The 25,220-nt window shown below is 38.3% G+C and overlaps 4 protein-coding genes across 5 annotated transcripts; all 4 read left to right on the top strand.

The window, feature by feature from the left end:
- Positions 1-1,561: 1,561 nt before the first annotated feature.
- LOC18027226 (protein NAP1) lies at positions 1,562-10,257 on the top strand. 2 transcript variants are annotated; one of them, XM_006410605.2, is made up of 23 exons: positions 1,562-1,724; positions 2,110-2,541; positions 2,645-2,719; positions 3,056-3,136; positions 3,283-3,363; positions 3,483-3,565; positions 3,668-3,752; positions 3,920-4,045; positions 4,188-4,295; positions 4,682-4,726; positions 4,808-4,950; positions 5,110-5,242; positions 5,791-5,901; positions 6,009-6,087; positions 6,254-6,447; positions 6,667-6,812; positions 6,912-6,993; positions 7,075-7,185; positions 7,564-7,689; positions 7,779-7,924; positions 8,019-8,115; positions 8,283-9,499; positions 9,586-10,102. In XM_006410605.2, exons 2-23 carry the CDS (start codon positions 2,128-2,130, stop codon positions 10,100-10,102), a joined length of 4,200 nt encoding a protein of 1,399 aa, XP_006410668.1. In that variant the 5' UTR covers positions 1,562-1,724; positions 2,110-2,127. The 2 variants fall into 2 exon arrangements, with proteins under 2 accessions (XP_006410668.1, XP_024016721.1); XM_024160953.1 differs by lacking the exons at positions 1,562-1,724; positions 2,110-2,541 and having other exon boundaries at positions 2,650-2,719; positions 3,273-3,363; positions 9,586-10,257.
- A 176-nt stretch (positions 10,258-10,433) lies between these two features.
- LOC18027225 (probable arabinosyltransferase ARAD1) lies at positions 10,434-12,813 on the top strand. The gene is made up of 3 exons (XM_006410604.2): positions 10,434-11,254; positions 11,816-12,181; positions 12,278-12,813. Exons 1-3 carry the CDS (start codon positions 10,469-10,471, stop codon positions 12,464-12,466), a joined length of 1,341 nt encoding a protein of 446 aa, XP_006410667.1. The 5' UTR covers positions 10,434-10,468; the 3' UTR covers positions 12,467-12,813.
- Positions 12,814-18,141: 5,328 nt separating this feature from the next.
- Positions 18,142-22,301, top strand: LOC18027224 (potassium transporter 11). Its single transcript, XM_006410603.2, has 9 exons — positions 18,142-18,346; positions 18,802-19,069; positions 19,161-19,386; positions 19,473-19,718; positions 20,101-20,151; positions 20,241-20,501; positions 20,611-20,778; positions 20,862-21,639; positions 21,718-22,301. Exons 2-9 carry the CDS (start codon positions 18,923-18,925, stop codon positions 22,220-22,222), a joined length of 2,382 nt encoding a protein of 793 aa, XP_006410666.1. The 5' UTR covers positions 18,142-18,346; positions 18,802-18,922; the 3' UTR covers positions 22,223-22,301.
- Positions 22,302-22,679: 378 nt separating this feature from the next.
- Positions 22,680-25,200, top strand: LOC112081594. Its single transcript, XM_024148371.1, has 3 exons — positions 22,680-22,908; positions 22,986-24,092; positions 24,482-25,200. The coding sequence occupies exons 1-3, from the start codon at positions 22,680-22,682 to the stop codon at positions 25,198-25,200; spliced, it is 2,055 nt and encodes a 684-aa protein (XP_024004139.1).
- The last annotated feature ends 20 nt before the right edge of the window (positions 25,201-25,220 follow it).

Raw genomic sequence — 25,220 nt, 5'->3', positions numbered from 1 at the left:
GATATATAGGTGCAGATATTGTAGCAATTGTATGAAACTGTGTTTTTTTGTTATTTTCCGGTTCAGATATAAACCTCAACCGTTAAATGTGAAAGGAGACAAAAATCTGTGATGCAATGATATGTGCACAGTGAGTAAAAGATTTTGGAATCATTGTTGCTTATTGTGGAAGCCAAGCTTGTTAGCCTCAATTGTCCAACAAAGCTACAAAATGTGCCTTGTAATACAAGATTCTTGCGCTGTCAACCCTAATTATTATTTTCTTTTTTTTCTTTACTTTTGAATTTTAAGTATTCTTATTATTTCTGTATAAAAAAATATTCATACGTTATTTTCTTTCTGTTTGTGTGTGTGTGTATCATATTTGCTACGAAGACAAAGTAACTTAATACGTTGATGGTAAAGAAATAATGTTTTACGCATTTTGAAAGATATCATCCATCGATATAAATATGATTTTACCATGTATATATCACCATATTATACATTCAAAACGTTTAAAAATTTGTATAAATCGATTCTCTATAATGTATTAGAAAACTACAATCTGATTTAAACCAACACCAATATTTCATTTTATCGTTTATTCATTCAATATAATGATATATAAATGGTACTGAATTTAATAAAACACTGTAGTGAATTTCTCCAAACAAATAATTATATTGAAAAACAAACAAAAACATGGAATGCTTGGGTAATGGTGACCCCGACCGGTATTTGAAGAGCGACTGAATCGCCACGATGACATCACCAGAAACGTCAGATACATTAATCATTAGTAAAACCATACTGTTTAACACAGTAATTCAAGAATAATTGACCATTATTACACCTAAAAGCTGATATGTATAGAGGTATTGATAATTACAAGTAGTATTGGTTGCCATTAATTATCTGATCTCTTGTTTTAGTGTTTATCTATTTTCTTAAATGTTAGAATTACCAGTTAAGAGACTTATCCTCATTTTTGTCAAAGCTTTGGAAATGTATATTTCAACCACCCAACCAGAGCATTTGTTGTTTTTCTAACAGAATTTCATTTTTAAAATAAAAACAAGTAAACGTTAACGTAATGGTATACAGTATACAGTATCTTCATTTTCATATTTTGGTTTATTTACCATTTGATAATATGTTTTTTGCCGTTTTGAAAATTTGAAATGCAAAGAAAATTCATTTGCCCATAATTTCTCCTGCTTACATATTCTGCTTACCTTGGCTTTTTTCTTTGTTCAACAAGTTAGATTGTTATTCTCTTTAGAAATCTTTATATTCTTTTTCGTCGTCAGAAATCTTTTAAATTTAAAGGTAAAAAAAGTTACTTTTCAAAGATTTTTAAAAATGGTTACTTTTCAAAATATACAAATTTTTTTTAGAGTATTAAATCAAATTTCCACAAATAATAATATGTGTTCTGACCAAAAAAAGGAAAAAGGTAAAATTTCTAAGCCAAAAAAAAAGAGATTGGAAAATGAAAGAAATTCTACTGACTAGCTTGTCTTAAATGAGACCCAAAATTTAGCAATTCTTTTTCGGCTCATACTCCGATTGAGGCCGGCTCTCTCTCTCTCTCTCCCTCTTCTTTCCCGTCCTCTTCCTCTTCTTCGCCGTCTTCGTCTCCGGAGAAGGTTGCAGAAACTCAGATCTGAACTCCAAGACGCAGCTACGATCTTACTGAGGCTTTTTTTTCTAATTGACTTTCGCCTTTGGAGCTTCCTCAGGTAACTTCAATCTTCACGAGACTCTTGCTTGACCTTTAGTTTTGATATAGCTCCTTGTTCAGTTTCTGAGAAAATGGCGAGGGAGACATCAATCCTGACTCATCGCTACTTTAAATTCGCTATCTTCTAAGATCAGATGCAAAAGAGCCTCACTCTAATTTTCCCTCATTTTCTCGCTGACGAGGTGTTGTTGAGAATTACTGGGTTTGTTAAATTTTTCTTCTTTTGGGAGAATTCTCTTCCCGACTTTTAAAAGCAAAATCCTTGAGTCAAGGAATTTTCTGTCCTGTTTCGAAAGAGGAATGAGCCTTGACAGTAACTTAAGTGAATTTTTTAGACGCGATTGTGTAATGTGATTCTGAAAAAGAGTTTCCCCTTATTGCAGATATTATTTCGATCATTAATGGCGAATTCTCGTCAATATTATCCTTCTCAAGACGAGTCAATGTCTCCGTCGTCTGTGAGATCAAGGGAATGGGAAGGTCCTTCCAGATGGACTGAGTACTTGGGACCTGAAATGGCTTCATCAGTGTCGTCTAGGAGCTCAAAGCATATGAGTTCTGATGGGCATGTTCAGAGTTCTGGTGGTTCCACAAAGGCTTTGAACATACAATGGGTAGTTCAAATGATTGAGGTTGCAGAGGGTATCATGGCTAAAATGTATAGACTGAACCAAATCTTGGAGTACCCAGATCCTGTTGGTCATGTATTCTCTGAAGCATTTTGGAAAGCGGGTGTGTTCCCTAATCATCCGCGGATATGTACATTGCTCTCCAAAAAGTTCCCCGAGCATTTCAGCAAACTGCAACTCGAACGTGTAAGTAATGAGTTCTTCATATTAGGCTTAATATGTGCTTTGTTTGCTGTGATGGTAACAAAAAATATGCTAACTTTTTTTTCTTTTTGCAATACTTATGCAGATTGACAAGTTTTCACTGGATAGCTTGCATGATGGTGCTGAACTTCACTTGCAGAGCTTAGAGCCATGGATACAGGTAATAAGAAACTGTCTATGCAATATGTTGTTGGATATGTTCTGTTGTACTGACAATTGTTTCTCGAAAATAGTGAAGCATCTCAGAAGTCTTACATGCTGCATAGTGCATAGTCAAGCTTCTATAATTTTGCTTTATTCTTTATATTCCGTCTCACCATGAACCAGTCTTGTATATGTGCGCACGCATGTATGATGTACATAGTACATGGTTTGAACTTTTAAAGTGTAAAAAAGTGGTTATCTGTTAGATTTCTATTTTCAGTGTGTGTGTAGAATTTTTGTAGGGATGCCTTCATTTTCCTTCCGTCACCCATTTTTTATTTTTTTAAATCAGCTGCTGCTCGATTTGATGGCATTTCGAGAACAGGCACTACGGCTTATATTGGACCTCAGCAGCACTGTAATTACCTTGCTGGTGAGTCACAGTCCCTCATCTGCGGAAAGTATTGTTTTGCTCTTGGCTAAAAGTTTGAGTTCTCTTTTGGACTCATACCTTGGGTGGAGCATGAAAAACTATTGAGTATTCATGATTAGCTCATAACTTAGTTCAGTTTTTTGCAGCCTCATCAGAACTCACTTATACTGCATGCATTTATGGATCTCTTTTGTGCATTTGTCCGAGTCAATCTTTTCGCAGAGAAGGTATGCTGAGAGCTTATTCCTTTTCCTAGTGTTCATCTGGATTTATTATCGCACATGTCAGATAAGGCATGCTCTTATTTTATTATCAATCTCTAAGAGTGTTTATTCTATCAAAGTAGATTCCTAGAAAAATGTTGCTGCAAGTGTACAACCTTCTGCATGCGCTATCAAGAAATGATCGAGACTGTGACTTTTATCACCGGTATGAATTCTTTTCTTTTTTTCCCTTGTAGTGTCATTGTTTAATTGATATATAATCAATATGGGAGTTATAATGAATTAACACTCTTCGTCTTGCATCCAGCTTGGTGCAATTCATAGACTCTTATGATCCCCCATTGAAAGGCTTACAAGAGGATTTGAACTTTGTCAGCCCAAGGATAGGAGAGGTTAATATTTCCACTTAGTTTGATTTGGTAATTATGCTTAGTAGAATTCGTTGGATTGTAAGAGTTGAGGCTGCACGTCTTATATCCAAATAAAAAAATGAAGGGGTATTACAACGAGTTAATACTGCAATTTACATCCGTACTAACAATGTAACTCATTTTCTTAGGTCCTGGAGGCCGTAGGACCCAGTATATTTCTATCTGCAGATACAAGGAAGTTGAGAAATGAGGGATTTTTAAGTCCATACCATCCTCGATTCCCAGATATACTTACAAATTCTGCTCATCCCATGGTACTTTTGAATGGCTAGATACTTATCAACTTAAATTCAAGATTCTCTGAATTAGTAGGATGCTGTAGTATTTCCCGTATAACGTTTTTCCTGATGTGTAGTGCTAATAACTGCATATATTTCACCCTATTGCTTCCTACAGAGAGCGCAGGACCTTGCAAATGTTACTTCGTACCGAGAATGGGTGCTTCTTGGATATCTAGTTTGCCCTGACGAGCTTCTTCGTGTTACTAGCATTGATATTGCCCTGGTACGAATCTGTTTTTCCTTTCATTCTCGATTGAGAGCTTGATAAAGAAGCACAAAGTTATCTTCGACGAGATTGGATTGAATTTCAATTGGCATATCCTCAAGAATTCTATATTGAAAACTAGCTGATCTGGTCAATAATACTATTTTATTAAATTTGTTTTTCAAATTAGTATTATCTGCCTCTCTTTGCCTCTGTTATTGGAATGCTTGTTTTTGGTCATCTGAATTTGATGTGCTTGTATTTGAATTGTTTATTTATTTAAAGATTAGTAGTAATGGATTTAGGATTTTTATGTACAAGACAAAAAGCTTCCATATCTTTTCAAGAGTGCGTGTAAGTCATGCTGTCTCTAAGAAATGTTTAATTGCCCTGTTGGATTTCAGGTTGTGCTAAAGGAAAACTTAGTTGTGACTTTATTCCGGGATGAGGTGAGTTAACTTCAAATGGTCTGCGACAAAGAGTTTTGGATTGATTGGTTTGCATCAGCTTACTCTGTTACCTGCATGCAGTATATCCTGTTGCATGAGGACTACCAGTTGTATGTTTTACCCCGTGTGTTAGAATCAAAGAAGATGGCAAAGTCTGGTCGGACTAAACAAAAGGAAGCTGATCTAGAATATAGTGTAGCAAAGCAAGTTGAGAAAATGATCAGGTAACTCCAAATTTTAGTTCAATTCTTATGGTTTTATGAGCCGCATCTGACTTCCTAATCCTCATATGATACTGGAGAATTGTCGCTTTTCTCTAAGCTTGTGATTTTACAAAGATTATAGCTTTTGAATTTATAAATTTACTGTTGTTCTGCTTTCAGTGAGGTGCATGAGCAAGCATTGCAATTATGTGATACCATACACCGAGAAAGGAGAATATTGCTAAAGCAGGAAATAGGGCGGATGGTTTTATTTTTTACTGACCAACCAAGTTTATTGGCTCCAAACATTCAGGTAAGCTTGATGTTTCAGTTGAGTATCTTCTCTCCTTGTTACTTAGGTTTAGTCTGTTGCATACTAGGGTTAAAGGTTTAGCTTGTGTCAGTGATTGGCTTTACTTTGGTGTACAAAGCTTGCAATTCGAATAGGGACCGTAATGATACACGATTGTGGGTAAATCAGATAAAACAGACTGGTTTCGTAGGAAGGACTTACTAAAAGTCTCAAATGAAGAGTTTTGCGAAAATGCTATTCTATTTTCCAAGTGAAGCCAATGAAGAAAGAACAAGGAGAAAGGACACTTGCTATTTAAATTTCAGAAAAGAAAAGAAAAAACCAGAATGCTTCACTAGGAACACTGGTCTACTAAAAGTGTCAAAATGAAAAGTTTTGCAAGATTGCTGTCTCGTCCTCTTAAGGAGATAAGGACACAAACCATATGTGTCTTTTATGTTTGCACAGATCAAAGCCTCCTATCCAGTAGAACCAGTATTATACTCATAAGAGTTCTTCCCTTCCCTGGAGTTTTCCAATGATTGATTTATTTACTTTTCTTTTCGTAGATGGTATTCTCTGCATTGGCTTTGACCCAATCTGAGGTTCTATGGTATTTTCAACACGCTGGTATTGCATCCTCAAGATCCAAATCTACTCGAGTGATACCAGTTGACATAGTAAGTTGTTTGCTTGAACTTCAAAAGCCTCTCAATACTGTAACTTTGACTTTTAGTGAACTCAAAATTTGGGTATGATTGCTGATCTATCATTCATTATCTGTTAGGATCCAAATGATCCAACCATTGGCTTTCTGCTGGACGGAATGGACCGTCTCTGTTGTTTAGTACGCAAGTACATCGCAGGTTTGTTACTTTGAGATTTCACATCCTCAGACATTGGTTGTGTACATGAGTTTGAAACGTTGGTATTGGACCCATTGGAGTTCATTGAAACAATGAGAAGAGCTCACTGATAGTACTGGTGCTCACAATTCGATAACTGAAAGGGTTTTTGTTGTTTGAAATGCAGCTGTTCGAGGTTATGCTCTATCATATCTTTCTTCATCTGCTGGAAGGATTCGTTACTTGATGGGCACTCCTGGAATCGTGGCTCTGGACCTTGATCCAACCTTAAAAGGCCTTTTCCAGCATATTGTGCAACTTCTTGAAACTATACCCAAACCGCAGGGAGAAAATGTTTCTGCAATCACATGTGACCTATCTGTAAGGAAGCTAGACTAGATCCACTAATTTTAAGTCAAACATAGTTGCTTTTTTTCTTTCAAAGATAATCAATACACCCTAGATAGTAGATTCACTCATGTTCCATATATTTCCCATTTGGTCTGTCTTCCAATCCTAATGGTAGCCTGGCCCCAACAAGATTATGTTGTTTAGTCATCCAATCTTTTGTTGTGATGCTCAGTGCCTCTTGTTGTACAGGAATTCCGGAAAGATTGGTTGTCCATTTTGATGATTGTGACTTCTTCTCGATCGTCGATAAACATCAGGCATCTGGAAAAAGCCACTGTTTCTACCGGGAAGGAGGGCTTGTTATCTGAAGGAAATGCTGCATATAACTGGTCCAGGTACTGTTCCCGTCATTAAATGATCATTACTTGGTTATCTTCTAGCAAGGAAAACAGTGAAACTAAGATCCTGCAGAATTTCACGTCTTCTCAATGCAGATGTGTTGATGAGTTAGAGTCTCAATTATCAAAGCATGGCAGTCTGAAGAAATTATATTTCTACCATCAACACCTTACAACTGTATACTTCTTCTTGCTGTTCACTGTCCACTATTTGCCCTTGTCATCTTATGCATAATCTGACATTTGACTGTTGTAAAAGGTTTTCAGAAATACAATGTTTGGACCAGAAGGACGTCCCCAGCATTGCTGTGCATGGCTTAGTGTGGCTAGTAGTTTCCCAGAATGCGCTTCGCTAATAATTCCTGAGGAGGTAAATCCATATTTCAATCTCAATGAATTTCTGCATGCAATCAAGTAGTGCTGAAGACTTCCCAGTGGGCACCATATTATTCTCAATATGGCAATAAATAATGAAAGTGATTGTGAAACTGAATTGACTCCGTTATCGTATATGCATCTGTGCTATGACAGATCAAATTGTTGATTGTTTGATGTTCCACTGGCTACTTTTGGATTTCGAATGTTTCCCTTAGCATGTCACCTTTTTTGCTTAAACAAACCAATATATTTGTTTCTCTTTTTGGGTGAATCACATATTTTCTCAGTCTTATCCCCCATGTCTATTTTTCTTATATCAGTGACACCATCTTTTAAACGGAAAGGCTCTTCTTCTTGTCTTTCTGCACAGGTTACCAAATTCGGGCGAGATGCAGTGCTTTACGTTGAGTCTCTTATTGAATCAATAATGGGGGGACTGGAGGGACTAATAAATATTCTTGATTCAGAAGGCGGGTTTGGCGCTCTAGAATCACAGGTCATAAATCCTACCCAAAATCAATAGCATAACAAAAGCAATCTTCTATTTGATTACTGTCCTCAGACTGATGCGTTGAGCTTTCACAGCTTCTTCCAGAACAAGCTGCAGCGTATCTGAATAATGCATCCAGAATTTCTGCTCCTTCAATGAAATCCCCTAGAGTTGTAGGCGGAGGCGGGTTTACTTTGCCCGGCCATGAGAGCTATCCTGAGAATAATAAGTCTATCAAAATGTGAGCGCCCAAGTCTAGCCTGAAGCTGTTTTTTTCTTTATACAACCAGTGCTCCTTAGATACCGCTATCTTAAGTATCTCTCTGTGATGGCAGGTTGGAAGCTGCGATTCAAAGGTTGACTAATCTCTGTTCAATTCTGAACGACATGGAGCCTATTTGTGTTATAAACCACGTATTTGTGCTAAGGGAGGTGAGCTTGCAATCTTCTAAATTTCACAAAATCTCTGTTCTAATCCTGTTGGAAAGGCTGCATGTTTAATTGTTTGTCTCCTGCATTAAAAAGAAGTTCTAATAAAGAGAATTATTCTCTCTAATTGTCTGGTCTTACTAAATTTTTTGGCGATTGAATATTTGCAGTACATGAGAGAATGCATCCTTGGGAACTTCAAGAGAAGATTACTGACTGCACTTCAAACTGATAACGATCTTCAACGGCCTTCTGTTTTGGAGTCCTTAATTAGGCGGCACATGAGCATAGTCCATATGGCAGAGCAACACGTTAGCATGGACCTAACTCAAGGCATCCGAGAAATTTTACTCACGGAAGCCTTTTCAGGACCTGTTTCTTCTTTGCATTCATTCGAGAAACCTACTGAACAACAGCAAAACACTGGATCTGCAGTTGAAGTTGTGTGCAACTGGTACATGGACAACATCATCAAGGATGTGTCTGGCGCAGGAATCCTCTTCGCACCGAGGCATAAATACTTCAAAAGCACTAGACCAGTTGGAGGGTATTTTGCAGAGTCGGTCACTGACCTCAAGGAAATACAGGCGTTTGTACGTATATTTGGCGGCTATGGAGTAGACCGGCTGGATAGGATGATGAAAGTACATACAGCTGCCCTGGTAAACTGCATAGAAACATCTCTGAGATCAAACCGGGAATTGATTGAGTCGGCTGCTGCAAGTATGCATTCTGGTGACAGAGGGGAGAGAGATGCATCTATTAGGCAGATAGTGGATTTGGATACTGTGATAGGATTTTGTATTGAAGCTGGTCAAGCGTTGGCTTTTGATGAGCTCCTAGCCGAAGCCTCTGGAGCTGTTCTTGAAGACAATGCATCCTTGATACACTCGATGATCACTGGCATCGTTGAGCACATACCCGAAGAAATACCTGAAAAGAAAGAAATCAGAAGGATCAAAGGCGTGGCGAATGGCATTGGTGCAGCTGGAGATCATGACTCTGAATGGGTTAGATTAATACTCGAAGAGGTAGGAAGTGCAAATGACAACGCATGGAGTTTGTTACCTTACTTTTTCGCCTCATTCATGACCTCGAGCGCCTGGAACTCAACTGGCTTCAACATCGAAACCGGCGGATTCAGCAACAACATCCATTGCTTGGCTCGGTGTATTAGCGCCGTCATCGCGGGAACTGAATACGTGAGGTTACAGCGTGAATACCAGCAGCAGCATCAGCCCCTCTCCAACGGTCATCACTCCACTGAAAACATCGACGCAGAGTTTCAAACCCGTGTAACCGCTGAAGCAAGCATCAAATCCGCAATGCTACTCTTTGTAAAATTCGCCGCATCGATCGTGCTAGATTCATGGAGCGAAGCAAACAGGTAAGAGAAACATATGGGATGCTTTTCCCTCTTCCACTCATTTTTATCCTAACGCATCATCATACCATCTTCCTTGTTCTCTGCAGATCTCATCTTGTAGCTAAGCTTATCTTCCTAGACCAACTCTGTGAGATCTCACCATACCTCCCAAGAAGCTCTCTTGAATCACATGTACCATACACCATCCTCAGGTCAATCTACACCCAATACTACTCCAACACACCGTCCACACCGCTCGCAACTGCATCGCCGCACCATTCCCCATCAGTATCACTCATCCACGCTTCTCCCTCCATGAAAAACTCCACCACTCCCCAGCGTGGTAGCGGTAGCAGCGGTAGTGCCGCAGCAGCTGCGGATTCAGGATACTTCAAAGGCTCATCATCCTCTGTCTACAGCCAGGATCACTACAACGAACCGGAAATTGGAAACTCAAGGAGCAATGAGAACAACAAACCAAGAGGTGGTTCTCGTCGTTCTGGACCGTTAGATTACAGCTCGAGCCATAAAGGTGGGTCAGGATCGAACAGCACAGGTCCTAGTCCACTTCCAAGGTTTGCTGTCTCAAGATCTGGTCCCATCTCTTATAAACAGCATCACTAAGCAAGAACACTAGCACATTCTACGAAAGAGACGAATTTTGTTTCTTTTTCCCACAAAAAAAAAACAATTATGTAGAGAGATTAGATTTGTACTTGTTGTAATTCATGAAACCCAATACGCATATTTTTCTTGGTAATTTCATAAATTTACGTAAAGCAAAATGTAACAAATTTCATGTATAATTTAGCTTGAATTTGTTATTTACGTTTTTCAGATAACTACTGTTAAAATTAAATAATTAGCTGCGTAACTGTTAGGCAAGAACAAATTACTACAGTCATCTTCATTAGTCTGACTCTTGAGCTAAGTAACATTCTTCAATCTCTCACCTGAAAATCCCTAACTTTCTTCATTCTCCTTCCTCCAATGGCGCGTAAATCTTCCCTCCTCAAACGAGCAGCCATCGCCGTCGTCTCCGTCATCGCCATCTACGTTATTCTCAACGCCTCCGTTAGTCGCTCCCTCCCTTCCTCATCCGATCTCCCCCGTCAGCTCTTCCGCGACGAAGATGACGAGGGACGTGCTCCGATTCAGCCTAGAGTTAGGGTTTACATGTACGATCTTCCCCGGAGATTCACTTACGGTGTAATCGAGCAGCACGCCATCGTTCGCGGCGGGCTCAAGAAGCCCGTCGATGACGTGGCCACGCTCAAGTATCCGGGTCATCAGCATATGCACGAGTGGTACCTTTTCTCGGATCTGAACCGACCCGAGGTGGATCGATCCGGGTCTCCGATTACCCGCGTCATGGATCCTGCCGACGCTGATCTCTTCTACGTCCCGGTGTTCTCTTCCCTCAGCTTAATCGTGAATGCGGGTCGCCCAGTCGAACCCGGATCCGGTTACAGCGATGAGAAGATGCAGGAGGGGTTGATGGAATGGCTTGAGCGTCAAGAGTGGTGGAGGAGGAACGAAGGGCGAGATCACGTGATACCCGCCGGAGACCCGAATGCGTTGTATCGGATCCTGGACCGGGTTAAGAACGCGGTTCTGCTTGTGGCGGATTTTGGGCGGCTGAGGCCTGATCAAGGATCGTTCGTCAAGGATGTAGTGATACCTTACTCTCATAGGGTCAATCTCTTCAATGGGGAAATCGGAGTTGAGTCTCGCAACACATTACTCTTCTTCATGGGAAATCGATATCGCAAAGATGTAAGTTTGTTTCGCCTTTGCTCATTTCTTGGAAATTTGAATGATTAGAGCTTCGAAATGTTTGTTTCTTCCATTTCTGTAGCTTTCTAAGGTTTTAGGTGTCTAAAGAGATTGTTCAGCTAGTGTAGGGTGAATAGGAAACGGTATGATTCTAGAGGAAAATGACTAACGAATAACGATATATGTTGAAACTTGATGGCTTTAACAGACTGGTAGTTGTGTTAAGAGTGAATCTGTAGCTTTTCTTGTGATCCAAAGGAGCTCTGTGATTTAATGGCTGTGTCGAGTTACATGCTACGAAGAGTCCCTTTCGAAGTAAAGATGCAACAAACGTTTTCTCTGGGAACTCATTACAAGCTCATAATTATAAGAAACAGAGAGTTCTTCATTTACATACAATTCTTTTGACTCATAGATGAAGGATTATATATTATACTCTTGTGTTAATCCTATTATTAGTGGAAAAGATACAGCATTGGTGACTCAAAATCGCATTAAGTTGTCTCTCTCGAAAAGGACAATTTTCGATTTCCTTCTGACTGCTTCTTTGGGTCTCTTCAGGGTGGAAAAGTTCGTGACTTGCTCTTCCAAGTTCTTGAAAAGGAAGAAGATGTTACAATAAAACATGGAACTCAGTCCAGAGAGAACCGACGAGCTGCTACAAAAGGAATGCATACTTCAAAGTTCTGTCTTAATCCTGCGGGTGACACTCCATCCGCTTGCAGACTCTTCGACTCCATAGTCAGTTTATGTGTGCCTGTGATTGTAAGCGATAGCATCGAGTTACCTTTCGAAGATGTTATAGATTACAGAAAGTTCTCGATTTTTGTTGAGGCCAACGCAGCCCTGGAGCCCGGATTTCTGGTTCAGATGCTAAGGAAAATAAAAACCAAGAAGATTCTGGAGTATCAAAGAGAGATGCAATCGGTACCTTCTCCTTCTATTCAAACTCTAATCTCTTAGAATATTTGATTCTTTTACATGTTTTGGTCACATTTCTCATACCCGCAATAATGCACACAGGTAAGACGGTATTTTGACTATGAGAATCCAAATGGAGCAGTAAAGGAAATCTGGCGTCAAGTCTCTCAGAAGCTACCGCTCATCAAGCTAATGAGTAACCGCGACAAACGCCTCGTCCTAAGAAACTTAACGGAGCCAAACTGCTCATGTCTATGCACAAACCAAACCGGTCTCATCACTTCCATATAAACAAATATATATATTTGTCCCTTGAGGAGAGACCTATTGGTTTGTGGAGGAGCCCGAACTCTCTCCTTCTTAACTTTTTGACCCCTGAGACTTACACAAGCGGATGTTTAGGCTCCCTCGGCTGGACCTTTCCGGTAAGTAAACAGAGAGCACACGCATGGCAACACATTCATAAGGAAGATATATTTGAAATCCTTCTTCTGTAGATTCAATTAGTTTTGTCGTTCTTGATAGTGTCACACTTTATACGGACCCAATAGCCATTTTTTAATATATTGTTACTCTGTACATCTCATAAAAATGAACACAACACAAGCTTCAATTAGTTTCTGTTAAAGTTTCAGAGAATCTCATACTCTCTTATCAATTTTTCATGCTTTGGTCACTGGTCAATTGTTCATTAGCTCATCAACACGACAGTAACCGGAAAATGGTTAACTTTCTGGTATAAACCTGACTCAAACAACCTCTATCTTTGTTTGTCCTTATAACGTGTTAGCTTTGTTCTTCTATCTTGAAACTTAATTTTCGGGTAACTTAAAAAAAAAAAGATGTAATGAACATGTGGAAACTCATGTGATCAATCAAACCCACGGTATAGTAGCATAGTTTTGATTCGTCGGTTTTCTTCATTATTCAATCTGGTTTTTATATCTTTCCATATTATTTCTTGACAAAATTGAAAACCGAAAACATGTACATGTTGGACATTGAAAAGAAATATTCAAACATCATTTGATTACATGTTTTACAACTACTTACCCAAAAAAAAAAAAAAAAAAAAACGGAAATGAAATCTAACCGACGACAAGCTGAAAAATGAAAAGATTGCATGTCTTCCAATGACTGATTTGACTAATCCTTATTTAATAATCACCTTGAGAGAAAAAAAAGTGGAGTACAGATAAATAGTTAATTTAAAAACATCTTCTAGCTGTTACAAGACTCTCTCCGTATGATTTCATCAACAACAATAGAAAGCTTTATCCGTGTATGCAGCGTTTTTCTCTAAGTCGGTTTTGGAATGGGTGTATGAAAATTTGGGAATGAAGAGTGAAGTGGAGAATATTGAATGGGCTACTCTTTTCGCTATGGCAGTATGGTGGGGGTGGAAATGGCGATGTGGAGATATTTTCGGCGAGAATAAAAAATGCAGAGATCGGGTAAAGTTTGTTAAGGATGTGGCTCGTGAGGTTCAATTAGCGTATGAGAACCAAGGAGAAGGACGGATTCAAGTACAGCGAGTTGAGAGATTTATAGCATGGAAACCGCCGTCTAATGGATGGATGAAGTTGAATACTGATGGGGCTTCACGAGGAAATCCAGGTCTCGCAACTGCAGGTGGCGTGTTAAGGGATTCTGAGGGCAATTGGAAGAGTGGATTCGCGTGTAATATTGGCTTCTGTTCAGCACCTTTAGCTGAGCTTTGGGGAGTTTACTACGGTTTGTTCATGGCTTGGGAACATCGGGTTTCAAGACTAGAAATCGAGGTAAACTCGGAGATTGTGGTGGGTTTCTTTCAGACAGGTATAAGTGATACGTACCCCCTGTCCTTCCTAGTACGCTTGTGCTATGGCTTCATTTCTAGGGACTGGATAGTCCGGTTTTCACATGTCTATAGGAAGGCGAACCGTCTTGCAGATGGACTAGCTAACCTTGCTTTTTCTTACCCTGTTGGTTTTCGTAGTTTTGCTTTTTGTCCGTCTAATTTGGAGTTGATTCTGTTTGAGGATGTTGTAGGGGCTGAGCGCTCGCGTCGAGTTCGAGTTCGGATATAATTCTTTTTAGTTAAATAAAAGTGGGAGACAATTGTCTCCTCTCATTTACCAAAAAAAAAATAGAAAGCTTTATCCGTATGATGGTCTATGATAAGTGATAACTAGCACGTCAATTTCATAGGAAATAGAAAATTCTTTCATAAAGAAATTTCATAGGAAACACATCGGACGCATTTATGATTTATACATGCGTCTATGTCGATATCTTATAGTTTTATATACGAAACGTATATACATATATATATTTTTTTCTTTCTATAACATCATTTATACATATACGTATCAATGTTGGGTTCTAGAGATATGCTCAGATATCGTTGCTGGTACATGGGTCATCCATGACCATTTAAATCGCGCCACGTGATAAAAGAATCCGATGTGATTTTCCATCATCACACCACACATACAAAACATCGCATATGATGACAAACCTAATTGCAGCTTCGAAAACGAAAACACGTATGAATAAATACACGATGACATGAATAAAAGGAATTTAAAAATATTACAAAATTATTTGAGATTTCAATTATTATGTCTCGGAATTTCATTAGGAAATTATTCCTTTTGCCAGCATGGGCCAAACATATTTTGGACACATGTAAATTATTTTGATTTTTAAATACCTTCTTCAAAGTTCAAAGTATGTTTGGTCGTATTTTCAGACAAAAATTAGGGAAGACTAATCTTATCTAGCTAGCGATAGACTTGTTGATCATTATTGGTATTCACTTCAGATGTCATGAGAGGCTAATTATTGTTGAACCGATCGAGCAAGAGATAGTCTCGGCTTCTAATGAAACGGAGCTCTGTGTGAAATAATTATGCATAGCAATCTTGGTTATGAAATATCGCGGATTCCATCTCTATCAAAATATAAAGAAAATTTACCAATTATCGATAAAATGGCCATTGGGTGATCTATTTTAAGATTTGTTTTTATACCAAAATAATTTTATTTAGTAAGTACTAGAATATCTCTGATCTCTCTCTATCTCTATGTTTATACTTTATATATTATATATTTATATATAGCTGTTAATTTGTTTGTTCTCATGAAGCGAACAAATAGATAACCGTACCAGCTGTCGTATTGTTTATAATTAACATACAACCACGTGTGTGCACCTATCGGATGATAAATACATGGCTGAGTAAAACTTGGCCAATTTTATAAGTGTGTATATATAATATATATACTGTATATATATAATACTCTCCTAATTAATTAGTCTGAATTCAGCTCCGATGATCAGAATAAAATAAATTAAGCAAAATGAGCAGTACTGTTTGATACTTTGCTCTATGACATTAGATTATATAAAACACAAATCTCGATCATCTAGCAAAACAAAACAAACAACTACATAATATTAAAATTTGCGTAAATGTGGATAGTTTGTTTTTTTTGGTTGGTACTGTGGACCATTCATGAACTATATATATACGATTATGCACACGCCACGCCATTCGAAATTCAGTTGTGTAAGCCAGATACGTATAACGTAAATGTATATATGCATGCAACTGCAACGTGCATGTGGAATATACGTGAAATGTAACACTTGTATAAACAAATTATTTAAAAAACACAGATCTGAAAGTTGGACTCGATTTCGTAAAAAAATAACATGTTTGTCTTAGAAAAAAAATTACTATTGAATATCTAACTGATAATCCAATAAGTGTATATTTTTCTTGATTTCTTTTTTTTTTGTTAAAGATTTTTTTCTTGGTTTCAATGTTTAAGAATTAATTGCTTTTCTACAGAAACATTTAAAGAAACTCATGTGATGAAATCCTTACAAAGGGAACGTATATATACAAATATACAATACAACCAAGATAGATTAGACTTGTAGGGAACTTGATTCAGTCTTACGACGTCACACGGTCCAATTATAATTGATAACGTGATTGAAAGTTGTCTTGGTTAATCGTTGAATTAATCAACAAATACTATGATGACTTTTAAGGTTAATTATATATACTTGCATGATCTACAACTTTCCATCGTGATTTTCTTTCTTTAAGTTGATGTGATGGCTTTTCGCAAAAGATATAATAGTTTTTTCCCTGTCCAAAAATAATTATATTTTTATTTACATAATAAAGTATTTATTATAAGGTATTGTTTGATTTTGATTTGATTAATGAACTTCAGTTGTTAATAAACCAATTATCATGGATCCAACTGATCTCGTTATGGTTCTTCTGAATACCATTTTCTATTGCAAGTGTCAACATTTCAAAAGTAGGGTACACAATTTTTGAAGGACTTGAGTTATTGTTGCCGAATAGGGCAACTGCTAGATAGATCATATAGCGAAAACGTTACCCAAAATGGACTAAGTTGTTTTTTTTTACCGGGTCAATGTATTTTTATAAGTCAAACTTTTATTTAGTATAAATATAGGTCAATCTTTCGTAAGGTTTAAGGAACTGAACAACTATAAATATATTCAAAACCGCCATTTTGCATCCGTTAAACTAAGAAGTAAGAAAGTAGAATGTGGCAAAATTATTTGACTTATATCTTAAATTTAATTGTGAGTTAAAATAAGTAACTAAAAGAATATTGCGACTTAAAAAAAATGCGACATTAATTTTTTATTATTATCATTTTTTTTTCTAGAAAGAATGCGGCAGTTAACTTAATTAGAAGAAAATGTTCTCCAACTTAAGGCAGTGCCAAAACTGTAAAAGTGTTTTTCTCCTTACATCATTTAGTAAATACGTTTACTTGAATTATATTATATTATCAATCACAAAGCGTATCCAGTTTCAAAAAAAAACATGAAGCACAAAAAAAATTATAGTGAAGATTTTACAATGAATAATATATATATATATATATATATTACAAATTAGAAAATACTTGAATTATCCTTATACAAAGAATTAACAAAAGTTGTTTTACTTATACTAGATTTAAAAATACGCCATTATATTTAAATAAATGATCTTATGTATTCTTCATTTCTTTGTAAATCAAGACCTATCAACAGTTTGTTCAGATTATGAAATTTTTTTGGCGCATTTGTAAACATGTTTGGTATTAAGAACGAGATATGCATGTAAACTATAAAACGAGTAAGCATCCAAAACTGAATACTGTACCTTGATTAATTAGTCTTTAATATTTATTTAATTTGTTACACTAGAATTTTTTTTTTCTCGAACAGACTTATCAGGAACCACGTGTAACAAAATAATCTTCTAGGAACGTTACGTTACAATACTTTATACATATAGATAGATTATTACTACTAACTGGTTTTTCCTGAATATTATTGATATTATGTTTTTTCGGTCAACTATTGATTTTATGTTAAAGATCTGTAAACAGAAAGAGAATGAATATTCACAAAATGACCATAGAATCAAAAGTATTAAGGAAATTAGTGATGAATTAAAAACATTATATTCTTAACTAATAAAAAAAACATAAAATCTTTTAGCAACATGAAAAACATAAAGTTAGTCAGTGGTACTCTTCTTGATGAAGAAGAAGAGTCGTTGAAAAAAAAGAGAAGAAGAGTCATGCCTTTAAAATGAAGCTAGGGTGTGCTGTTAGCTAAAGTTAATTTGGAACTTAGGAAATGATATATTAAATTTTTTGAAATTATATAAAAATATCTCTTATTTATTTATTTATTTATTTATTGAAGTTGGTTGGTTTTCCCTGTGAATGTAGAGTACTTTATTTTTGTACTTCCAATCTGAGTAAATAATAAATAAATAGTTGTTCGATAATTCCAATACATTTAAACAGCCTATGATTTTTTTTTTTAACGCTAATAATTAATTCTCTCCACGTTCATCTTTGTCAACAATCAGAATCATATACAATTATGTACATTCTCTCTCTTTCTCTGTGTGTCTCTATAGAAACAGAATTTGCCTTCTTTACTCTCCGTTGCGGAGAAAGAGAACATACAACACAGAGATATCTCTGTGTTTTGTTTTCCTTTTCTTCTTCTTTTTTTTCTCTTCCCAGAAACATAACACTTTCAGCTGCTTGAGTGTATTCAGAGAATTTTGTCTTCTATTATTTTATTTATTTATTCGATGGTCCTGAATCGAAGAGGACCCACGGAAGGTAACGCTCCATAAACTTTGAGAATTTATTTCTTACGAAGAAATATATTTTTTTTTCTCTCCAGAGGTTTGTAGTCTCTGTTGGGTTTATCCTCCATAGAAATAATCTCTCTGGGGTTTTCGATTTCTCTTCGACTCTTCTATTAGATTTTATTTAATTTCAAGTCTCGTTTTTGTTTTTTCCTATTCCTGTAGGAAAATTGATATGGCATATTCTTTATTTTGATGGTTTGATTATTACATTTCCCCGATTTTGTTTGCCTGCTTGTTATTACAAGATCTTACTGTTATTCGTTTTTTCTTTCTCCATTTGGCAGTAAATGTAATAGTTGAAATTGTACACATTTTGGTAGAAGTAGCTCTTTCGACATTCCTCTTTGAGCATTTTCTTTTTTTTCTTGGAAAATCTATCCTGTTTGTGAAAAGTTTCCACTTTTACTGTTTGTTGTTTTGAAGATTCTCATGAGAATCGAAGCAAATTCCGATTTTGGTTGTGAAGATCTGGGCTTGAGAGGATACATATAGATATTTCTGGGTTTTATATGTGTTGAGAGGATCAAATTTTGTTGTTAAAAAAATGGCGGCAAGAGTAGAAGCAGCAACAATGGGTGGTGAGATTGATGAAGAGAGTGATGAGAGAGGTAGCATGTGGGATTTGGACCAGAAGCTTGATCAATCAATGGATGAAGAAGCTGGTCGCCTCAGGAACATGTACAGAGAAAAGGTTTCATTTTTATTACAAATTCACTCGCCAATGTGAACCATTTTCGATTTCTTGTCCCTGATTATTGGTTAAACAAACATGTTTTTTGCAGAAATTCTCGGCTTTTCTGCTTCTGCAGCTTTCTTTTCAGAGCCTCGGTGTTGTTTATGGAGATTTAGGGACTTCTCCTCTCTATGTTTTCTACAATACATTCCCTCATGGGATCAAAGATCCTGAAGATATCATTGGAGCTCTTTCTCTCATCATATATTCACTCACACTCATTCCTCTCCTCAAATACGTTTTCGTTGTATGTAAAGCAAATGATAATGGTCAAGGTATATATACATATAAACCAAATCACAAGCTTTTCTCTCGGTTTGTTAAGGGTGTTACTGACTTGAACTTGAATGTTTTTTTGTAGGAGGAACATTTGCTCTGTATTCATTACTATGTAGACATGCAAAAGTGAAAACGATCAGGAACCAGCACCGTACTGATGAAGAGCTAACTACTTATAGCCGTTCTACGTTTCATGAGCATTCTTTTGCTGCCAAAACCAAAAGGTGGTTAGAAAAACGGACATCTAGGAAAACCGCACTTCTTATCTTAGTTCTTGTCGGTACGTGTATGGTCATCGGCGATGGTATTCTTACTCCCGCCATTTCTGGTATGCCCTTTTCCATTTCCTATTCAACTATGTTAGTTCTGCGTTTGCGTTTGCGTTTTACACGTTACAGTTGCATTGATTGTATTTTTAGTCAAAATTCATTTGTAAACTGTGAACGCAACGAAAGGGGAAACTTCTTTTGCATATGCACTTTACGGAAATGCTTTATGAAAAAAATGAAAAATGCTCTGTTTCTTAAAATTGAAGTTTACTTATTTTTGTTTAAACTTACGTTTAAAAGAATCAAGGGTTATTACTTACAACTTGCACTTATGAGCTCTGCCAATGTTAGCTATAGGTTGTGTTCTCGAGGAACAAAGATTGATAGTTTTATGGAGAAAAGGAATTTAAAGATTATAATAAATATTGAAATCTCTTGCAGTTCTCTCAGCTGCTGGTGGGCTTAGAGTAAACCTTCCTCATATAAGCAATGGTACTACCATTTATAAAATTTCAACTCTATCCCAAATATACGATGTCTATAAACTGTAATAATCGTAAGTTTGTGGTTATTTCTTACAGGTGTTGTTGTTCTTGTTGCCGTCATTATATTGATCAGCTTGTTTAGTGTACAGCATTACGGAACAGACCGGGTTGGTTGGCTTTTTGCGCCTATTGTTTTCCTCTGGTTTCTCTCTATAGCAAGTATCGGTATTTACAACATATGGAAACACGACTCTGATGTCTTGAAAGCTTTCTCCCCGGTTTATATATACCGGTATTTTAAACGAGGAGGTCGAGATCGCTGGACATCTCTTGGAGGCATTATGCTTAGTATAACAGGTAAAACAAGAACAAGAAGAAGTCTTGCTGATTCTGCTCCTCTTATTATTCTTATCCTCTCGTTCTTGATCCCTTTCTTGTTTTCTTACCATGCGCGTGAAAATGACAGGAATCGAAGCACTCTTCGCTGATTTATCACACTTTCCGGTTTCTGCAGTGCAAATCGCTTTTACCGTAATTGTGTTTCCTTGCCTTCTTTTGGCTTATAGTGGACAAGCTGCATACATTAGGAGACACCCTGATCATGTGGCTGATGCGTTTTACCGTTCCATTCCAGGTTAATTAATCACCATCTCTCGTCTACAGTCTTTGTTTGAAAAAAGCTCGGATTTTTAAGTTATACTTTTTGTTTTCTTGCAGGAAGTGTATATTGGCCAATGTTCATCATTGCAACAGCTGCAGCGATTGTTGCGAGCCAAGCCACAATATCGGCAACATTCTCTTTAATCAAGCAAGCTCTAGCACACGGTTGTTTTCCAAGGGTCAAAGTGGTCCATACTTCTCGTAAATTCCTCGGTCAGATTTACGTTCCAGACATTAACTGGATCTTAATGATCCTCTGCATCGCCGTCACTGCTGGATTCAAGAACCAGAGTCAAATAGGAAACGCTTACGGGACAGCAGTTGTTATCGTCATGCTTGTGACAACGCTGCTTATGACGCTGATCATGATCCTCGTGTGGCGTTGCCATTGGGTTCTTGTTCTTCTTTTTACCATCCTCTCGCTTGTCGTGGAATGCACTTACTTCTCGGCTATGCTTTTTAAAGTTGACCAAGGTGGTTGGGTTCCGTTAGTGATCGCTGCAGCTTTTCTCCTCATCATGTTGGTATGGCACTACGGAACTTTGAAGAGGTACGAGTTTGAGATGCACAGTAGAGTATCAATGGCTTGGATCATAGGACTTGGTCCTAGCCTTGGCCTTGTTCGTGTTCCAGGGGTTGGCCTCGTTTACACTGAGCTAGCCAGTGGAGTTCCTCACATTTTCTCTCATTTCATCACGAATCTTCCGGCTATTCACTCCGTGGTGGTGTTTGTATGCGTCAAGAACCTCCCTGTTTACACCGTCCCTGAGGAAGAACGGTTCCTCGTTAAAAGAATTGGTCCGAAAAACTTCCACATGTTCCGTTGCGTAGCAAGGTAACCACGTGTTCTGTTTTGGCTGTTTTGTGCATGTTCCTCTGTTTTTTCAACGTTGAAGCCATATTTGTTCAACAGGTATGGATATGGAGACTTGCACAAGAAAGACGATGATTTTGAGAAACGCCTCTTCGAGAGTCTCTTCTTGTTTGTCCGTCTTGAATCCATGATGGAAGGAGGATGTTCGGATTCTGATGAATACAGCATCTGCGGAAGCCAGAATCAGGCTAAAGACAAGCTCGGAGATTGGAACAAGGACGAGAATGTGGCGACGTTTGATACGTTTGACTCGATAGAGTCGATAGGGCCGCCGGTGAAAAGAGTGAGCCACACGGTGACGGCGTCGAGCCAGATGAGCGGTGGAGTAGACGAGCAGGAGTTCATAAATAGGTGTCGTGACGCGGGAGTGGTGCATATAATGGGAAACACGGTGGTTCGAGCGAGGAGGGAAGCGAGGTTCTACAAGAAGATAGCCATTGATTATGTGTATGCGTTTCTTAGGAAGATTTGTAGAGAGCATAGTGTTATCTTCAATGTTCCTCAGGAGAGCCTTTTGAACGTTGGTCAAATTTTCTATGTATAAATGACATATGTGTATATATATGCATGTGTTGTTTTATCCCTGTTTGTATGTAATGATGTCTATCATGTTGTATAGTTTATCAAAATTTTGTATAGTTTCATCCCGCAACAAAAATCTATAGATACAAAACTTGATTTGAGGCAAGCTCTTCAGGAATGGAAAGACACAGAGACAAGAAAATATAAATTTCTTACCAAATCCATTATGCATTTCGATTGGAAGAGAACTATACTAATCCACAGTAAAAATGGATAAATCAAAACATATATTTTATGCAAATGTATTATACCAAAAAAAATCACATCATATATAAAATAGATTATTCTCTGGGGAGCTTGACAATCGGCTCAATGAGACAAACATCTGTCTTATCCCCAAGAAGACAAAACTTGTGACCATTGCTGACTACCGTTCGATAAGCCTCTGTAATGTTGCATACAAGATAATTTCTAAGGTCATGGTTCGACGAATGAAGCCTCTTATGCCGGGCCTCATCTCTGAGTCGCAGTCGGCGTTTGTGAAAGGGCGCCTTATCTCCGACAACATCCTTATTGCCCACGAAATGCTCCACGCACTAAAGACCAGAGATAGTTGCTCCAAGCACTTTATGGCGATCAAGACTGATATGACAAAGGCTTATGACAGGCTGGAGTGGCCATTCCTCCGAAAAGCTTTGTTAGCGCTGGGTTTTAATGAACATTGGGTCATGTTAATCATGCGCTGTGTCACAACTGTTTCATATTCTGTCCTCATTAATGGTCAGCCGTTTGGAAAGATCAAGCCTTCTCGCGGGATCAGGCAGGGAGACCCCATGTCACCTTATATCTGTTCATCATGTGCTCTGAGATCCTAGTCCAACTCCTTCAACAAGCGGAATCTCAAAAAGGGATAACAGGTCTAAAGGTGGCAGCTGCCTCCCCAGCAATAACTCACCTATTATTCGCTGATGACAGCCTGTTCTTCTGCCGAGCAAATAACGATGAGGCGGACCATCTTTTGGACATCATCAACGCTTATTGTGTAGCCTCAGGACAAAGCGTCAACCAGGATAAGTCAACTATTGTGTTTGGAAAAAAACTACCGACGGATCGCAAGTTGAGCCTCAAGATTCGGTTAAGGATCCCAAACGATGGAGGAGGTGGTTTATATCTAGGACTCCATGAGTCTTTTTCAGGCTCCCGAGTTGCTATTCTTCGATCTCTCACAGAAAAACTATCCCTAAGAGTTAATGGTTGGCGCTCTAAGTTCTTGTCCCAGGCGGGGAAAGAAGTTATGCTTAAGGCTGTTGCTATGGCAATGCCGACCTTCACAATGTCGTGCTTCAGGATCCCAAAAACCGTTTGCGCGGAGATGATTTCTATTATGGCGAGATTCTGGTGGCAAAAGAATGAAGAGACCAGAGGAATCCATTGGGCTGCATGGCCAAAGATCAGCATTCCGAAAAAAGAAGGGGGGCTTGGGTTCAGGGATATCGAGTGTTTCAACACGGCCCTTCTGGGGAAGCAGCTGTGGCGAATGCTTCTGCACCCTGATTCCCTTCTTGCCCAAGTATTCAGAGGAAGATATTTCAAAGACAGCTCCCCTCTTTTTGCAAAATTGGGATCTCGACCGTCTTATGCTTGGAGAAGCTTATTCTCTGCACAAGCAATTCTTCGTGAGGGCTGTGAGAGTCGTGGGAGCAGGGGAGAGCATTCGGCTATGGGAAGACCCCCCAGATCGGCTCTCCCTTTGGTGAACAATAACCTGGTCCTAAATGATCTTCTTTTGCAAGCAGGAAGAGGCTGGGATCTGAACAAAGTTGCAATCGCGATTCACCCTGAAGATGTTCAGCTTGTAACCTCGGTTAGCCTGGGCTCTGCCTCCTCTGATGGTCTGGTTTATACTCGGTTAAATCCGCCTACTGGGCTACAGTCCATGTTCTGAATGAAAACAATCTGGATCTCCCCGTTTTCGGACCAACCTTAAATCCTCTGTTCACCGCGGTTTGGAGCTTTGAAACTTTTCCCAAGCTAAAGAATTTCCTTTGGAGATGCCTGTCAAATAACTTCGCTGTGGTAGCAAATTTGGCCTATAGGCACATGGCTTTGGATGCGAGTTGTCAGCGTTGTGGTGCATCCAAAGAATCCATTAATCATGTCTTCTTTGAGTGTCCTTACGCATGATTGGTCTGGTCTTTATCCCATTGTGCATCTCTGTTCCGAAACGGTTTCTCCGAATCTATATATGCAAATTTTGCAGTTTTTTTAACTGAGAATATAGACACCGACTCAGACAGAGACCTCTTGCTTTTAGTCCCTTGGATCTTATGGCGGTTGTGGAAAGCTCGAAACAGCCTTTTGTTTTCGTCTGTGGATGAGCCAGCTACACAATCCCTGCTGAGAGCTCGAGAGGACTTGGAAAACTGGAAAGCAGGATTGGCCTATGAGGATGACACTTTATGTGAGGCTAATCCCACACCTCAATTAACCCTTAATATTGATTTGTTGACAGGACAAGGCTGGACGTTATGTTCAGTGGATGGATCGTGGGAGGCGTCTCGTTTATCTTGTGGACTGGGCTGGATCATACTGGTGGGTGGAGAAGCAGGGGCAAGATTGGGATCGATGGCCATCCCCAATGTCCCATCGGCTCTCTTCACAGAGGCGGAAGCTTTTCGGTGGGCCGTTCAATGCCTCAGTCAGACTCCCCACCGGAAAGTTCACATTTTCTCGGACTGCAAAGATGTCATTTCGGCCCTTCATGATCCTGCTGCTTGGCCGAGTTTGGCTCCCCTGGTTTATGAGATCCTTGATTTAGGTCAACGGTTTGAAGAGTTTGAGTTTTCTTATCGGCCCCGGAGGAGTAACCAAGTTGCAGATGTTCTTGCACGAGCTGCTAATCAGCTGCAAACTTATATACCTTCCCTTGACTTTGTAATTCCTAGCTGGCTACAGCTTTTTATTCAGGCTGATTTGCAAAACAGTGTACTCTCTATTTGAAGGTATAAATTAGTATTTGT

Source organism: Eutrema salsugineum, unplaced genomic scaffold, assembly GCF_000478725.1.
Source record: "Eutrema salsugineum unplaced genomic scaffold, Eutsalg1_0 scaffold_10, whole genome shotgun sequence".
NCBI lineage: Eukaryota > Viridiplantae > Streptophyta > Magnoliopsida > Brassicales > Brassicaceae > Eutrema > Eutrema salsugineum.
The sequence above is the reverse complement of the archived record's forward strand: the minus strand, read 5'-3'. Positions and strand labels throughout refer to the sequence as shown.

Coding starts and splice junctions, on each gene's coding strand:
- LOC112081594 (XM_024148371.1), top strand. CDS start 22,680: ATGGTTCGACGAATGAAGCCTCTTATGCCGGGCCTCATCTCTGAGTCG. Junction 22,909..22,985: donor AAAAGCTTTGTTAGCGCTGG/GTTTTAATGAAC, acceptor ATTAATGGTCAG/CCGTTTGGAAAGATCAAGCC. Junction 24,093..24,481: donor GGGCTCTGCCTCCTCTGATG/GTCTGGTTTATA, acceptor CTGAGAATATAG/ACACCGACTCAGACAGAGAC.
- LOC18027225 (XM_006410604.2), top strand. CDS start 10,469: ATGGCGCGTAAATCTTCCCTCCTCAAACGAGCAGCCATCGCCGTCGTC. Junction 11,255..11,815: donor GAAATCGATATCGCAAAGAT/GTAAGTTTGTTT, acceptor GGGTCTCTTCAG/GGTGGAAAAGTTCGTGACTT. Junction 12,182..12,277: donor ATCAAAGAGAGATGCAATCG/GTACCTTCTCCT, acceptor TAATGCACACAG/GTAAGACGGTATTTTGACTA.
- LOC18027224 (XM_006410603.2), top strand. CDS start 18,923: ATGGCGGCAAGAGTAGAAGCAGCAACAATGGGTGGTGAGATTGATGAA. Junction 20,152..20,240: donor CCTTCCTCATATAAGCAATG/GTACTACCATTT, acceptor TATTTCTTACAG/GTGTTGTTGTTCTTGTTGCC. Junction 21,640..21,717: donor ATGTTCCGTTGCGTAGCAAG/GTAACCACGTGT, acceptor TTTGTTCAACAG/GTATGGATATGGAGACTTGC.
- LOC18027226 (XM_006410605.2), top strand. CDS start 2,128: ATGGCGAATTCTCGTCAATATTATCCTTCTCAAGACGAGTCAATGTCT. Junction 3,137..3,282: donor GCACTGTAATTACCTTGCTG/GTGAGTCACAGT, acceptor AGTTTTTTGCAG/CCTCATCAGAACTCACTTAT. Junction 6,813..6,911: donor GCTGCATATAACTGGTCCAG/GTACTGTTCCCG, acceptor TTCTCAATGCAG/ATGTGTTGATGAGTTAGAGT.